The sequence below is a fragment of the Tribolium castaneum genome, chromosome 3 (genome assembly GCF_031307605.1).
Source record: "Tribolium castaneum strain GA2 chromosome 3, icTriCast1.1, whole genome shotgun sequence".
Classification (NCBI taxonomy): domain Eukaryota; kingdom Metazoa; phylum Arthropoda; class Insecta; order Coleoptera; family Tenebrionidae; genus Tribolium; species Tribolium castaneum.
Window position 1 is genome coordinate 12,524,962 of NC_087396.1, and position 17,315 is coordinate 12,542,276.

The 17,315-nt window shown below is 35.5% G+C and overlaps 2 protein-coding genes across 3 annotated transcripts in view; one reads left to right on the forward strand and one right to left on the reverse strand.

Moving 5' to 3' along the window:
• LOC662052 (zwei Ig domain protein zig-8) overlaps positions 1-17,315 on the reverse strand; it is an 85,523-nt gene that overhangs the window by 16,234 nt on the left and 51,974 nt on the right. Inside the window, exon 2 of the mRNA XM_015982164.2 lies at positions 8,977-9,128. Coding sequence (XP_015837650.1) covers positions 8,977-9,128 — 152 coding nt within the window. The remainder of the gene's footprint in view (positions 1-8,976; positions 9,129-17,315) is intronic.
• Positions 4,477-5,245, forward strand: LOC103313675 (E3 ubiquitin-protein ligase MARCHF8). Of its 2 annotated transcripts, XM_064355623.1 has the most exons (2): positions 4,489-4,606; positions 4,680-5,245. In XM_064355623.1, exon 2 carries the CDS (start codon positions 4,915-4,917, stop codon positions 5,215-5,217), a length of 303 nt encoding a protein of 100 aa, XP_064211693.1. In that variant the 5' UTR covers positions 4,489-4,606; positions 4,680-4,914; the 3' UTR covers positions 5,218-5,245. The 2 variants fall into 2 exon arrangements, with proteins under 2 accessions (XP_008195779.1, XP_064211693.1); XM_008197557.3 differs by having other exon boundaries at positions 4,477-5,245.

Genomic DNA, 17,315 nt, shown 5'->3' on the forward strand with positions numbered 1-17,315 from the left:
GTAAACTAGGCAGGCCAGACGAGAATTTACTGTATTATTTGCTAAAAGTATAAAGGCGAGTGAAAAAATCCGGAGATGAAGTCATAAATTAGCTCGAGAGGTTCTACTCTGAAAGCATTTCCCATCTGACTGCGTTATGTAGTCATAATATTAGCTAGACTCCTTTTCTCTCACATAATATCACCTTCAAAACGTAACTTGCTTAAGACACCAATCGATTCGACACCTTTCTAAGCTAAAGAAAATTGAATTTTACAAGGCGACACAGGGTCAAACCAAATCAAGTGTTTTTAGAGCACCTAGTAGTTTTTTAAAGATTTTAGCACACAGTATGATCATTGATTAAAATCCGTTTGATCTCATTAGGGATCGATCAATTATCTGATACTCATATGATCTGAATACGATCCCTTAACGTAGATTTATGGTCCCTGTAGAGAAGCAGATTTTTTGATTGATTGTAAAATACGAAAACAGAATCTTATTTTTCTAACCATTTTACATACTTTTTGATCAATTCTGGGCTGATCCGAGTATCTAGAATGCCAAAAATTGTTGCGAATTGGTCTCCAGATTTTGTCCGGAATTAAAAAAAAAATGAACCCATATACAGCATGCCTTATTTTTTTATTTAAATAAAGAATATGTAATACAATCTTGTACTATATAAATAATGAGTAAATAAAGAAAACTCCAAATAAATTTTTAACGGAACTCTTTAAAAATATTCTGGTGATAATAATTTTCAAATACAATAATTCATATGTAGATTTTCATTAATCTTTTCCATTTCCATTCCGAGTACTATGCAGAATAAACATAGTAATAATAATAATAATAATAATAATAATAATAATAATAATAATAATAATAATAATAATAATAATAATAATAATAATAATAATAATAATAATAATTTAATAATAATTTATTTATTTTTCATCATTACAGAAAATAAAATAATCGTTTTGTATTTAAACTAAAGACTAGAAACAATACAAAGGTAAGAGAAGAAGAAAAAACTAACAATAAATGTTAAACTTTGCCTACCATTAAATTTAACCGAAGCCCCAAAAAATTGATGGAATACAAGATTTTTTATGAAATTAAAAGAATGAAAATGAATATTACAACTACTGTTAATTTTATTAAAATTGCAGCACCTTACATATAATATTAGTATTAAAATTGTTAGAATGAAAAGTCATGGAATACCTACCGTGAGTTAATTCTAGAAACCAAAAAATAATCTTATTCACCAAATTAATGCATTCTGTTTCATTCTTCAGAATAATTTATGTAAGAATGCGATATTTAAAATATTTTTTGATTTCTAAAGAATTGACATTAAATGCACAAGTTGTTCGCATCCTATTTCAGGGTAAGATTTAAACGAAATGTAACATAATAGCTCCAAAAATATTTTCTTAAATACATTAAATTAATGTTAACAGCGTTATTATTTCACGGTATATTTTATGAATTATGCAGTTTTATACGTAGAAGCAAAATATTTCACTAGGATTTTTAAATTTGATTTTGCGGATAATGGCTTGTGTTTGTGGAAAGTCTGTAACGTGAGGAATATGATACACTGCGAACGTAATTATTATTAGATAATTAAGGCTAACAACCCGCCAGTAACATACGAGGTCCAGTCTTTGTTACGTTCAAGGCTACTGATCCTAAACCTTTGTAACCATTATTAACATGGCGATAAAGATTACTTCTAATACAGCGTCAAATTTGACGTTGCTGAAAATCTGCGTTAAATCTTTTAAACCGTCTCCCCTAGACATAAAACAAAGTGTTTTAAAGTGTATTATGCGAAACATAAAGTTCATGCCTTTGTCAATTGAGCTGTGATGACATCAATTTCGTCCTCGTAGCAATGTCGTACAAGTAGAAAACTTAATCCCTAAACGCGCATATTTTAGAATTTTTAGGTAAATTTAGTAAATAGGTCATACACCCTCGATATATTCAAATCTTAATCCGCAGCCGGCAATTTGCATTATCCTGCGGTACCTACAAAAATACCACATAAATCCGCCTGAAATTTACAAGGCAAGACTAAACTGGAATCAATACAGTGCTAAACCTGAACAACGCCTGTATGACTAGCACAAGCCTTTAAACAAAGGGTTATTGTAGTAATCGCTTTTGTGTTGGACAAATGAGAGGAGAAACTTTTCCCACTAATAATTGCACACAAATATGAATTGACCCATGAAATGGTAAAATACGATTAGGCCAACCTTAATTAATGTAGAAATTGTATTATACAAAGGGCGGCTGCACGTCATCTCACCGGCTTTACGCGTATCTGTACATCGCACCGCCATAAAACACGGATTTGGTCGGCTTATCTGCTTGTTATTTGAAAATCGACGCCGATTAATTATCTAATCAATTCGGACTAGAACTGCGGTTTCACGGGCGGTTACCCCAAACGCAAACAGTTCGATACAAGGAAACGCAAAATCATATTACCGGAAATATCAAAGAAATTTAGCATTTTAGCAGGAAATGCGAGAAAATCAAAAAGCTTCGCAAGTTTTTGCAATGCTAATGAGATCAACTCAGTTTTGAATCTTTCGCCAAGTTCATTTCGGTCGTAAAAGTAAGTCAAACCTTAGATTACTGTCGATTTTTTTTAATTTCAACATCCACGACTCGTCTGCTAGACATCATTATTAAACTACTCTTGAAATTTTAGAGAAATATTTTTATAACGTTCAGAGAAAGCGATTGTGACTATTGTTTCAGATCTTGGATCAACGAGCAAGTTGAAAAAGCTATAGTATGGAGGGGTCTTGCTTGGAAAGAATGCTAATTGTAAATTGAGCAGTGCAGATTACAGATTACGGAATACGCAAGCAGCTTACTGAGTCGGTTGATCCGATTTGTGATTTCACAGAACACAGATTGATTTTCAAGTCGTCGGTTTAGTCGTTGTCAGGGTTCTTTCAAGAATTGTTGTCTTTTATTGGATCTTAAAGTGTTTACTCCGTAACTGATCCATCTTTAGAAAATTGGCTACGTATAGCAAGCTTTTAACTTTTCAACTTACAAAGCTACTAAACATAAACCTGTTTAAGAAAGTATATTAGAGATTGTCCGGGAGAAACTTGGGAGTTGTCGTGCTCGCAACATTTCGTTATTGTTTTAGCGAAAATTTGAGATATCTTTGATAACGCCAGGGAGGTATTTTTGTTCAAAATTTATGGACAATAGTAAGCACTTGAAAGCAATAAATTTGAGCGTGAGCAAGTTCGCAACACTGGGGGAATTATTTATTGCGTAAATTAATATTAAATTTCGAGATTAGAATTAAATCTTTTCTGTGTATGTGTACAAATTGCGAGTTCATTTCCAGAGTTGCGCTTTTATCCAGCTGGGAATTTATTTTATAATCGAATAATAAAGCACAGATGGCAGACTTAAGTCGCACAAATATTTCAATCAGCAACCAAGTCAAGAAATTAAAGCTCCAACCAGGAGAGAAAGTCTAAACTTTATTAAAGTGTCGGGAATAACTCTGTCCTGTACCTGCCACTGGGATAAAGTAATAAGGAGGATAATAAAAGAAGTTTGCAAGTCATTTTATGGCATTTCATTAAAGCGTCACCTTGCTGTTGACAGAGTACAGTCTGCATAATGATGCTTTCAAAAATAAGATATTTTTCATCAAACTCCAACCGAAATCTCCGCAAATATTTTATTTGCGGATTAGCTTTCTTCCCCCGAACTAAAAACAAAGCTTTTTGCCCAGCCGCAAAGACAACATCGGGACTGAATGAACCTAAAGGATTATGCTTACCTATAATAGTAGGATGGAGTTAGCAAACTCAGTTAGTTATTGATGAATACACCGAGGACAAAGTTAGAAACTCGTTAGGTGAATTTGCTGTGGTGTTGATTAACTTATTTAATAAGCAAAGGCTTCCTTATGTTTGACTCTTTATTAATTCATAATAGAATTAAAATTCTTACTCATATTAATGACGCTAACCTCTTTCGCATCAATTATTCAGCCCTCATCCCATTTGTCAATAAATCTAACGCGAGTTATTTGCAAAATTTATTATCTTTGTTATTTTATCAGCTATGACATCACCATTTCATATATTATATTTTAATTGAAATGAAGCATGCAATCATTATTTCACATTACGCGTCGCGGAATAGGATTTAAATAATTGATTCGGCAATTCGTCATTTTGCTCATCTCTTACTTCACCATTTTATTCCATTTTCAATATCGCCATCTAGTCCACTGTCCAGTCGATAAAAGCTCAAAAAGTGTTGTAAAATAAATGTTGAATTTTGACTAATGTCTCTGTCTCTACGAGTTTTAAGAAACTAGAATTAACGCTGAGAAAATTTCCTACAGAGGGTATTACTAGTTTTTTGTATCTCAAATTTGTTTAAAATTGCACTTAAAGAAATTTTTCCATTACTGGTGATCAGTTTACCGATGCACCTAAAGTCAGTATCACTTCACCCAAACGTCATGTCCTTCAAAATTCTGTTTGTCAAGAAGTCCAATTAGAAATGTCGGTGATCGAGTCAAAAAAATCTAGTATAAGCGTCTCCCTAGACAGTAAGGAATCGAAAGCGGCCCTTCTGAACTGCTTGGAAAAAAATCCCTCATCCGTATCATCATCAAATTTTAGTGTTTGCCGTATATGTCACGCTAACAATGTGCCTGGTGAAAATTTAATATCCCCCTGTCGTTGCAAGGGATCTCTGGCATACGTGCACTTATCCTGCCTCGAAACGTGGATAAATGAATCGTTCCGCCTCACCTGCGAGTTGTGCGGCTACAGATACCGATCAATCCAAACCCGTCGGTACACAGTTTGCGAAAGTCTCAAAATATGGCTACTGCACCCCCGGAACAAGGTCCACATGCAGGCCGATGTCGTGATCGCCCTGCTGCTCACCCTCGTAACGATCGGTCTGGCAACGGTTTGCTTCATCGGAATGGAGTATTTCATAATCGAAGGGAACCAAGCCGGCGTCTCGAAGAAGTGGATCAAAGCCAGCATATACATGTTCCTGGCCCTTGTCTTGGCCGGATACGTGTCCAGTATGTATCTGCTGTTCAAAAACCAATTCGTGCCGTGGTACAACTGGTGGAAGGCCACCGTGGATGTGAGGCTCGCACAGACCTCGTCCAACACAAGGCAAAATATTGAATTTGTGACGTGATTGCAATTAAAGCGTCGAAACTAAACAACTCTGTCAGGTCGTATTTTTTCACGCTTGATCCTAGCAAAAGTTTCGGTGTGAATAATTTTACGCTAAAATTTGTTTGCAACTTTTGTATCATAAACTTAGAAAAATGGTAAAAAGTTTCGCCAAACTCGGCGCGGAAAGTCCTCACGACAGAAATTTTGACCTAGGGCTTTAGGGCTTGCACAAAACGAATAACTCACTTTTGATTCCTGGATACTCATGTAAAAATGTAGCTTCGTTTAAAATATATGAACAGAAAGCGTCCGTAAAAAACTCTGAAAACATGTTTTGTATTTCTGACATTCGTTCATTACCACTAATGTTTCCACGTTCGTAAAATAATTAAAAATTTATAATCAAAGTTTAACAGCAAAATAATTTTTGTGTATTGGTACTCGTTGGATAATTAATAAAATACTCCAGTAATTACGAGTCAATAAAAACAAATATAAATATAATATTTATAGGCAGCGTTTTAAAATTAAATTTCATATTGTGAATCGTGATTAATTAATTTAATTTATTACTAATTACGTGCTTTAAATAGTGGCATTTTTTTGAACTACTAATTAAGGATGACTGATCCATAAAATGTTTTCGTAATAATTTTCAAACACAAAATGTGTTCAATTAGAAATAAATTTACAAATTACAATAATTATAATAAATAATTTGGTTTATTAGGCCAAGATATTCATTTTTGGGTGTGCACTGTGTATTTTGCAGTGAGCTCGCATGGGATACCTACCATTAATAAGGATAAGGTCTAGTGGAAACTTGTCAGACGTTCAACTCCGATCCATTTCTTACCTTACTAATGGGAGTCGAGAGGAATGAATATTGTTTCACTCATTTACATTTCATCTAATGCGGCGCCAATAAAATTTTGTCAGTTTTTTATTTGTAAACAATTCCTTGTGCTCATAAAATAATTTATGGTTGAATATATTTCGCAGTGCTTTCTCAAGTTGGCCTAGTTGCAGTAAACAACTTTCAACTTTGCGCATAAAACTCTGTTGCATTTTGTATAGACTTTTCATTTCACCGAAAGCTCGTGTGTAATAGGAAACTACGTTGGTTTTTCTTTTACGTAATTAATGCCTTTCTTGTCGAGAAGTTGTTGCAGAAAATTCGCCGAAAGTTTCGTGGAGAAAAATTGGAATTCGAGTCGATAGCCAGTTGGAAAGTGTCGCTGCGTTAAATAAGTATATATTTTTTTCATTGTTCGTTTCCAAATCTGCAGGCTCAGTTTAAATCGATACATATAAGCTTTTACCCTCTGTTGCGTGAAATTTTGTTGCTTTAAAGGAGAAACTACGGGGGAGAGGTGCAAAATCAATTCGCTAGGAATGATCTCGGAAACTTTGTTCTCCTTTTATTAAATAAACTCTCCATATTTTATAAGAAATTGACTTGACATTCTCATACCTATTTTAGAAATCGAAATATAAAAAAGCTGAAATTGGTTGGCAAAGTTCAAACAAGAAAATATGAAATAATGTAGATCCAGCCAAGCCAGACGGAAACTCCTACCTTTTTGTATATTTCATTAGTCGAAATAAATAACCAAGAAATCTCGGATTTCGCAAATTAAATGAAGCTTTTTCTCGCAAATGATCACTCCGATTTATCTTTTCCGTTACACAAGTTCACATAATTGCAACGGCACAGCCGGATCGTCTCAACATACTCATCACAAAAATACACGCGCTTTGAATCTAATTAAATATTTTTGTCTACGACTCGGAATTACATGCACAGAAATGTCATTTCGGATTTGCGACGTCCGGAACAGGAAATGTAAAATGCAAAACAGTGCACACACGGAATATTAATGATCAGATGTAATTGCCCTGTTTCTAATTTGCTTAGGGATAATTAAGCTTTTTTGGGCGCAAATCCGTCACTTAGACAGCGAATAGATCCTTCCAGCTTTCAATTAAATAATTGGAGGATTGTCTTTGACAGCTCTATTACTCTAAACACGCCGTAAACTAACCTGTATTTTCTGACATATTATATGCAAGCAGAGTGGCACGGTAATTCCGGAAGATAACTGCCCCCCGACGCTTGAGCCGCTGCCGATTCAAAGCTAATTTAATGAAGACGCATCTGATGCACCAAATGTGATTTACTGCTCGATTAATGCATTGCCTAATTAACGGAAACCGCAGTTATTTGTTGCTTTGGTGCAGTTTAATAAAAGAGAACGACAGGCTAAAGACGATAATTGACATGTTGGATAATAGAAGAGACAGAAGTCGTCCAAAATTAAAGAACGCATAAAACCTAATACTATGCATAGCGGTTGGTCTCGAGCATAAAAACTCAAATTACAGGATACCTTGAGTGCCGGTTTTAGTATCGTAAGCCACGGCAGCCTGGCAGATCGTAAAATTTCAGCAGACCCGTTCTTAGCTGAAACGGATTTCGTATTACGGCTGCCCGCACAACAAATGTTGAATGTATCATTTTACAAAATCTGCAGTATACAAATGCAACGTTAGGACCGCGCTGCCAAGTCAGAGGGTTTTTCTTCCTCTTCAAATTCCCAATTTATCCCCGGCGGTCTGTTATCGCGCAAAATAAAGCCGTCCAGAAGAACAGGAATATTTATTTTACTTAATTCAGTTAATTAATTAGCTGCCATGGAGCACTGGATATGTAAACTCCCAAACGAGATAAATTAAATCCGACTGAAGATGTAGAACTCTTAGCACTATTTGTTTATCTTTAACGCAGGGCGAATTTTCGCCCGAAAAATGCAAATTACGGCTCCATTATTGTTGATCTAAAATTATAAATTATCTTACTCAGTTACGCAAACACCGGAACTCGTTCGCGAATTATTTTGTGGGTCAAGGATCAAGTTCTAACTAAATGTTATGCACTTTAGAAGAGAAATGGCGACGTTGCGACGCGACTATTCAATGCAACTAGTGAAATGAAAAGCTTTATGGTTCACTATTTTCGAGCAGTTATGTAGAGTGTTGCTGTAAACTGTGCCAAAATAAAAAAGATATTAGATTACAATAGATCGAAGCGGGAAAATAAAAGATTTGTGTGCCGGCTTTATCTATTGCTTGAACGAATTGAATCGAATGTAGATTTATTATTAAAGAGCGAGTCATAATTTCGCTGCACGAGATGCACCAATTGCAATTGGTTAATTATTTTCGAATTCGGTTAATACGAATCAGATACTGACATTGCCAAGGGTCAGGAGTTCAGGTTTTATTTGCAGTTTCCACATTAGTAAACAGACGATATTCCCTCATTGTTGCAGAAAATGCTTTGTTGAATAACTTTACTACACCGTAGCGAATCATAAATATCTTTCTACAATGATTCGTTTTTACAACGCTGAGTCTCATAAACGCTTCAAATGTATAATTTATTACGAAAATAGTTGTTAACAGTGAATAGAAAAACATTTTAATGTCGACGTGGCCAAAAAACCGAAAGAATTAATTGACGAAATGAGTTATAGTGGATGAGTCTGTAGTCTGTACTAACGTAAGATAATTTGTTTCTGTCACAAGTAACATCTCTCATGACCGCAGTTCTAGCTGGGGTGTAATCATTCGTCAATGCAGAGCTACGGAAATTGCGCTTCTCTCTTCCTTCACAATTTTGAAATATGGTCGTTTTAATGCTAGGTTTATTAAAATCGCTGCGATCAAGTTAAATGAAGAAATTTGCGCGGCAACACGTTTTATTTATCCAACTTACCGCCTTGTCTCCCAACTGTTCCACCCTACAGTGCAGGAAGGCAGTCTGGCCGACTGCGGTGGTGACATTTCGGGGTACATTGAATTCGAAGTAGGGATATGTGCTGACGTTGCCGTTCAGGAACCCCTCGTTGGAATAAGTCTCCACGGCACCTGAAAAGAAACCAAATTAAATCAAGAGATTTGCGTGACTCGGAGTTTCATTAAGTGCCGGTTGAAAATAAAAATTTTTAATATTTCATTAGCTCATTAAATCTAGCAAAATTTTGCATAAAATCCTGCAGGTTTGCCGGGAAAATGCTAATATTCCGGTAATGACGTGTAGTTCTGCATTATTATGCGCAGCAATAAACCAGAGAAGCTTAAAACTCGTTTTTGTGCAACTGTGCTTTACGTTGGTCTCTAATTACTAAATCGAGAACTCAGCATTCGGGCGCTAATCCGCTTCGTTATCTATTATGGGAGAGCAAATATCTATTATCTATCAACCGTCTACTGTGAGCGGCGCAAAACGGAGCCTTCCAGGGCCAGAAACTACCCCATTTAAAGTTACATGATGAATAACAAACGGTCAAAACAAGACGTGTTTGTTGAGCTCTTATGACCTGCTAGGGTCCACGAAGGCTTTCATTGCACCTCGAGCGACCCTAAACGATGTCATACATAGAGTGTAATTTTCTCTGAGGCAAATGTTAACGTGTTCCTCGGGGTTGATGAGCTTATAAGTGCATAGCAAACACTGAGGAGGATCTTATAAATTAGTTCGTGGCAAGAACAACTAACACTGTAAATTTGTTTATTACTACTATAGTGTAATCCTTTTAAGGCAAACATTGCTCCCCGCCAACACAAAAATGCAACTTTGCGAAAACTAAGGAACCGACTGTTGGCTATAAATAAATGTCTTATGTATCTTGGCCAGTAATATAATGAGCCCCACTGCCACTTTATTACAAAGGTACCTAAGTCAATGTTTACGATTCATCTAGGGTTACTGTTTGGAGAACAATGATAACAAAGTCAAATAAAATTGGTCGTCTAAACAGAATCGAGTGAAATTAAACAATTATACGCTGGAGGAGTGTTATATGTGGACGGCCAAGTCTCCGGCCGAGGAAGTAATTGAGGACAAATAGGTGAAGCAATAATTGCTTGTATTACGTTGATTTGATTCTTGTGTTTGCCGTGTTTGGCCGATCTTGTGTTGACTCTGAGCCCAAGTTCAGGCCCTGGTCAGCAGGAACATCGCCACTGAAATAATTATTAAGGTGACCTAGTCCCAGTTGTTGTGAATAAAATCTCCATTATATTCACTTTGAGTTTTAGCAAGCAATCAAGTCGGCAATTTCGCCAACCCGTGTCCTTAAAATTTGGAAAATCCCGGCCAAGTTTATCGCGATTTTATCGTCTTTCCACTTGAAATTTACGCGGATAGCGCGCTCTAAATATTGCATTGGACAGAGCGATTTTACGAACAATTAAACCGATAGTTTTTGCAGCAAAACCTCGTAAAAAATTGTCAGTTCCCATAATGAGCAATTATTCACGCTGGGCTTTAAAAGCGCCGACAATGTATTCGGCTGTCTTATCTTTTTGGATGTAAATGGGTTTGGGGAGTATTTTATTCGTCTAACGACTGAATATTGTTGGAATCGGGTTTAAAATTACCCCCGGCGACAAAGGAAGTTAAATGCAACAAAAAAGCGTCAATCGGAGCGAGACGCGGCAAAAACCGTAATAGCATCTTCATTACTCGCACAAGGTGCTTAATAAACAATAGGGAGTGAACAAAAAGCCGTTGAGAAACCGCACGCACTCTCTTGAGTGTACGTATGTTATTATCAGACGTAATTAAAGTGATTTGTGGGCGTCGCGGCCAGGTGCAATTGTCCTCGAGCAGGATAAGAGAGGATATACTCCAGAACTTAGCACTTAACCTAGTTGCCCTGTTGTAGTTTTCGGCGGAGAGAGTGCCTCTACCCGGATAGCGTTTCTCTGGACGTTTGTTGTTTCCGTTAAATGGAATATCTACAAACTTTACTGATCAGATTTTACTAAAAGCAAGATTTGCCAAGCTGATAAATTAATAATGCCAGCCATTTATTTACGACACGGGAATTATTTACGCTAAACGACGCCGACGCCCAATTAAGAGCTGAAATGCCTTAACTCTTCCCCTACAGTTGCGCTTTGCCGAACAATAACGACCTCACCCTCTTTTGTCATAATTATTATTTCAAAACTCAATTATTATTTCGTCGTAAATTTACAAATATTTACGCTTCACTACTGCTAATCACTTTCAATGTGACCTTAATGAATCTTCTGTACAGACAAGCGTTCTCGCACACGATTTCATTAATTAAATGTCTCATAAAGTCGCGCTTTTGCTCAAATATTTCACAACAACGAGCGGAATGTCTTCTGTATTTAAACCTCCATTTTATCAAAAATTATTCCCGATTATCTCCAGTTACCAATCAAATGCGTGTACGAAAATATAAACAACAAAAGTGCTCGTTTCAGTTTTTAATCAATATTTGAACACTGGCTGAAAAACCAAAAGTGCCACAAATGGATCAAGCAAATGAAAAAGTCCGAATCTGCCTACCGAGAGGTTGAAATGTGTTGTCATGTGTCAATTGTGGACTTGTTATAAGCATTGTCTCTCTTTCAGCCAAGTGTGAGCTTTAACAAAATGCAAAATAAAGAGAAAATGTCTTTGAAATTAAATTCTTTACGTTTTCACTAAACTGCAAAAATATTGTTTTATAATTACAAAAGACACTTTGTTGTTAGAGCTTCAAAGCTCAGCTTTTCTATTGCGTTTCCTGTTTCCCATTGAAAGTTAACAAAGAAGTATGACACATATTTTTCTAATTCATAGCACGTTACAAAGATTTTTGGCATCGGGTTGTGAAAATAAGTAGAGTTTGATTCATTTTTTGAAATTGCAACAATTGCCATCTGCTGTGTTAGAGCCACGAGCGAAATTCTTATTCAAGACAATCTACAATTCAGTTTTAATGTAGACAACTTGTAAATGTCATATTAAAGTTAGGAGACAAATGTTTGTTGTTATGAATAACAAGTTTTCGTGACTGAGACTAGTTCTCAATACCAACTCGTAAAACTTTTTTCAAATTTATTAGTGCTAATAATTTTGTTTCGGACAAGCTAAAGTACCACGTCCTCATACTTTGTACACATGAAAACCGTCAAAGCGTACGATAAATCCTCTAGTAAACCTGATACTTGCGCTTTTAAAATATATGAACGCAATAAATGAAACAAATTGACCAATAATTGTCTGGAATGTTTCATATATACGTTATAACTCCAACTACCAAAATTGGATTAGGTTCGATATATCTCTACATTATCCATAACAGATTTTTATTGTGGGGCTTATTACTTGGCGTCAATAAATCGCAATTAGCTGCTAAAGGGAGAGCACGTATCGAATAGTTCGGAGTCAAAAGCAAGCCATTAATTAATTGATTTCAAAGTGTTTCTTCCAATGCAATTAAATCCGGTGCAGGCAATAATGTAATGAGCTCGCTAATTATAAAATGAATGCTATTGCCGAATGCTTCTTATTAATTTTCTGGCTTTGCAAGTGATTTGAAAAGCCTGGTCTGGTAGTTGCTGAGATTTATGAACGTTGCTCGGAGTGTTTTTTTCAGTGTTTTCCCCTTATCTTAGTTTACGATTCGGGTAGTGCACGTCAGCTATTTAGTGCAAATACAACGATGTAATAATTTATCTTCGGTTCTCGATTGGGTTTCCGAGGGTTTTTCTCTCCGTATTCAGTATTTAACATGAAAATCTTATTCGTATTCAGGACTTTAGAGACTAAATTTGACTCGGTCTGAAATATTCCAAATAAACATGAGCGAATGCGGTGAAATCGGATAAGAATATAGCATGGCCAATGGATGTGCCCCCGGAGTTTGCGACGTCTCCGGGGTACGACTGTACCGGAGTTCCAATGAATAATGCATAGTTGACTGGATGTCCATTCATCGATCACGGGCCAATTCTTCACCGGAAGAAATGTAGTTTACATGTCATAAATATTCGATGGAGACTTTTACCTGGCTCCTCGGAGCAAATAAAGTGTCCTTTTCATCAAGGATTAACCGGAATCCGGAATTTTTATGGTAATTATCGTAAAAGTTTCGCGCGAATAATCTGCGCCTAAATGTCAACGTTTCATTCAAATCCCGCATATAAAATAAAACAGTGAGGGAAACTCCTGAATCGTGCAAATGTCTAGGGAGCAACTAGAGAATGTCCAGCAGTAAATGTTAACAAAAGAGGTAACCTTTTCTAAAGTTTATTCGTAACTTGAATATCTGACTCGAAACAATCCAATATTATTTTTCCCAAGGGCCAGCCATTAAACCGAAAGTTTTATAAAATTATTGGCCAAATGTGCAATTCCTTCGCCGGAACGATGAAATACGCCAACAAGGCTGATTTAAATTCACGAGATGCATCTTTCGACACCCCAGAGAAACATATTGTGGCCTCACCTGTTGGGGCTACGGCCATCGAACGACATTTTTCTTACTCATTCTGTGTGCCCCCGACTCGGAATGTGTCCCACTCACATTCATCTCACAACCGCAACATTTTTCAGCAGATTTAGTTTGGAAAACTTTGCGCAGAAACTTTAGATATACACGGCATTAATTTGGTCGCAAAAAACCGACCTGTCATAAAATTTTACAGAGGAATGAATTATGCAGTCTCTCGCAATTTCATTCAATTAAACCGTGCTAGTTTGACGGTAATTTTCGAGTAATCAATCTACATTCATGGTCCAAAGTTAGGATTTACATTTAGTTGATACACACACTCGTATTTGGAAGAAATGCATCGACTTTGCAAACTATTTTAAATTCAAATTAGTAGCACGTCCCGAGCAAGCTAACTTTAATCAGTAGTAAGTGGAATGTTAGTAATTAATTTAATTGCAAAATACGTATGTCATCGTCTTATTGAACTTTGGAGATACAAAGCTCCTCAAAGCTGAAGCTCTGCTGCTGTTCATTAATTGCCTTATCAAACATCCACTCTTCTTCTGTGCCATTTACATTTCCTATCACACGCTTCACTAAATTAGTTATTTTAATAACGACTCAACTACGCATGCAAATTACAAACAAAAATAAATTGACTCTGTTAGTTCCAAACTGAAAAGTGTTTTTTAAATTCATCTCGTTTGCAACAAATACAATTGAATCAAGCTCTCGGGAGACGACCGTTATATGTATAAATCATGGAATATTGAAATGTTCTATATTCTCACCCTCTCAGATTCGGCGAAAAGTAAAAAGATTCATAGTGATTTGGTGACAATATATTGGGACCAAGTGTATTCATTTCATACGCTTGTTCTTCGAATTTATTTCACCGATATAAGTAACACGATTTATGTCGCATATTCGAACAAAAAAAGATGTGGAAAATTACAACAATTTTTAGAAAACGTTCAAAACTTGACCTATTTACAGTTCTTTTAATGGACAATAAGTATTTTCAATTTTTCAAATTAATTTATTATTAGTTCTGTTATAATAAATTATTTAATACCTACCCATTATTTTATTACTAAAATCATAGTAACAATTATTAATTAAATAAATATCTAATTATTATATACCCATGAGTTTTTCAGTAAAATAAAATAAATAGTATAAATCCGATGTGGTTGCAAAAATGGTGGAGGCGCCGGGTAAATAGTATGTAAAATGTGTTTTCCGTAGGTAACTGTGGTATAACTAAGTTACACGGATAAGAAACTATTTCTTGGGGTGTTTTAGCAAACTATTTCTCATACTTTAGTTGTAAATAAAAGAATTTTACAACGAGTTAAATAATAGTTTTGCTTAATTGTTTCTAGTTTCTAATTTTACCGATGGCAAGCTTGTATATGCTTTACTAAACAAATTTCTTTTGTAAGAACGAAAATCTTCAATTCAATATGATCGAACCTGAAACCGAACCGCTTTGTGGCCTTTTTTAGTTTTAAATTTCAAATTATGATTAAACTTTAAAATCCGGGATCAAAATTTAACGAAAGCCAAATACATATAAAACCGTCGAGGTCGTAGGATTGAAAATGTAATAGTTGGCATTTCTTTCCGTTTTTAATGAGGATTAATGTTGAAGGGTGAAAAGTTAAGCCTTCAGGTTTTTGTATCGAGTTAATTTACATTTAATGTAGAGAAACAGGCTTTTGTTTAGAGTAACGAATTTAAGGCGATTGACGGTGACGTTCAGTGAAAGAGGCGGCTCAAGTATTTGTAGGTTTCGATATCTTGATGGATGACTTTTTGATGAAATCGATTTCAGCATTGAGCGTTTACATTACCTTTAAAAAAAACGGTTTAATGCAATTGATCTTACTCGAACAAAGTAACTATGCTCTTATTTGAACTGGAGTAGAAAAGACATTTATCTTCGGGGATCTTTTTAAGCAAACAGTTAATCTATGTGCATCAGAAAGCATGAAGCGTTTTCTCAATCCGTCATATTTCTTTGATAACAATACCTGGATTGTTGTCGACCGACTACCATAACCACGTCGGATGTAATAACAGAACGAGATGTGCGCTTGAGATTGATAACAGACGAATCGATTCGTTGCATTCACAGATGATATATGAACAATAAAGATGACGTTATCTGACTCCGGCCGCTCTGATAAAAACCCAATCCGGCATCTCCAAAGCTAATTCAGTTGCTTTGTGTTAAATAGGTGAGCGGCCATTAAGTCCACACTCGCGACACTGAAATGTTTGTCTAAAGAGACCCAACATTTGAATAATCTTTTTTTAAGCGCGAAACATTTTTGTAATATTCATGAAAAATCTGGGTGGTTTCGTGTCCAAGTTCAACAAATGCTTCATGACGTGGCATAAATATTAATGTCCTGGTTTGTTGACGTTAAGTATAATGTTATGGTTGTCAAAAAACCCATTTCTAGCGCGGAGCTGATCAATATGAAAGCCTGTTTAACTTTGATGATGAAGTTTAATGCATTGAAAAAATATTGCAACGTTTTACAAACAAGTATGTCGGAGTTCATATCATAAAAATACGTGATAACGGTTTTGATTAGGATCTTAAAATAATAGCTGTGTGTGCGTGATATTGCCTCATTTAACTAGTTTAATAATGCATTCTGAATGAGTCATAAACGCCAGGTGCATAGTTAGGAACCTTTCACAATTTTCTAAATTATGACATCTTTATAGCCCCACATGATTGACTCTAACAGCGGTAGCGATCTGAATCAGAAATGTTCAGCATAGTGGGCATTATTCTTGTATTTTTAAATCAAACAACAGCAAGATTTCAAATCCCCCGCAGCGAGATTCTGCAAAAAGTTAATTAATTCAATTTACGCCTCCATGTTATTGCCGGCAATTGTTTGCTTTAGATCTTTATCTGCAATTTTTTTCGAATTTTCTTAAACCGTTTGTAGTCTCTTTCAGAAATATTTTAGAGTAAAAACAAATATGCTAAATTAAGCCAACATTGATAGAGCTATTAATTAGTTAAAGCTCCAATTAAACGGGGGTAACTTAATCTTGTGGATTCGGGTTGACATTGGAGTAACTTTATCAAAAGTCAGGCATAGATATAAAAAGAGCTCAATTTTCAATTGATGATTAAAGGTGGCATTAACAACATCCACATGTTGTTTGAACGATTTTAATTAAAACCATTGTTTTATCGTGCGAGCAGAACAAGTCACGAGTTTCCGAAATAACGGATTTTCGCTCTTGTCTCATTTCCCATTATTTTAAATCCTTTTTTCATCTCACTTCCACTTACTTTAAAGTGGTTGCGATTGGTATCGCACTCGTACCGATCAAATCCCAAGGACTAAACAAATCACTCAAATGAAATAGATAGGGCGGCAGCTTTTGCAAAGACTTCGATTTATAAAAATTAGAGTCTCGATTTTTTATCAAAAGTTATTAATTTTGTAGACTTTGACTTCGACTTTTGTAAATATTGTCCTCCCTTCGGAGATGTATTTAAATTGTTAATGTGCTTGTCTCGTGATCGAAGAAAAATATTTTTTGTCAAAAGCCGTCTCGGTTGTGCTGTCACACGATGAAAACTTTCAAAATGTAAATTTCTGCAAGTAATAGCGTTTGCATTAAAATATAAAACTAAATGTTTACGTTCTTTAATTAAGTAAAATGGTACATATTTGTCTATTAAATAGAAAGCAAATCCTTTGTTTGCGGAAAAACATTGAAAGTTTATTTCATCAGGAAGCTGCAATGTGGATAACAGGATAACAGGTAATATTGG

Excerpts from the sequence above, each read along its gene's own strand:
- LOC103313675 (XM_008197557.3), top strand. The coding sequence starts at position 4,558 with ATGTCGGTGATCGAGTCAAAAAAATCTAGTATAAGCGTCTCCCTAGAC.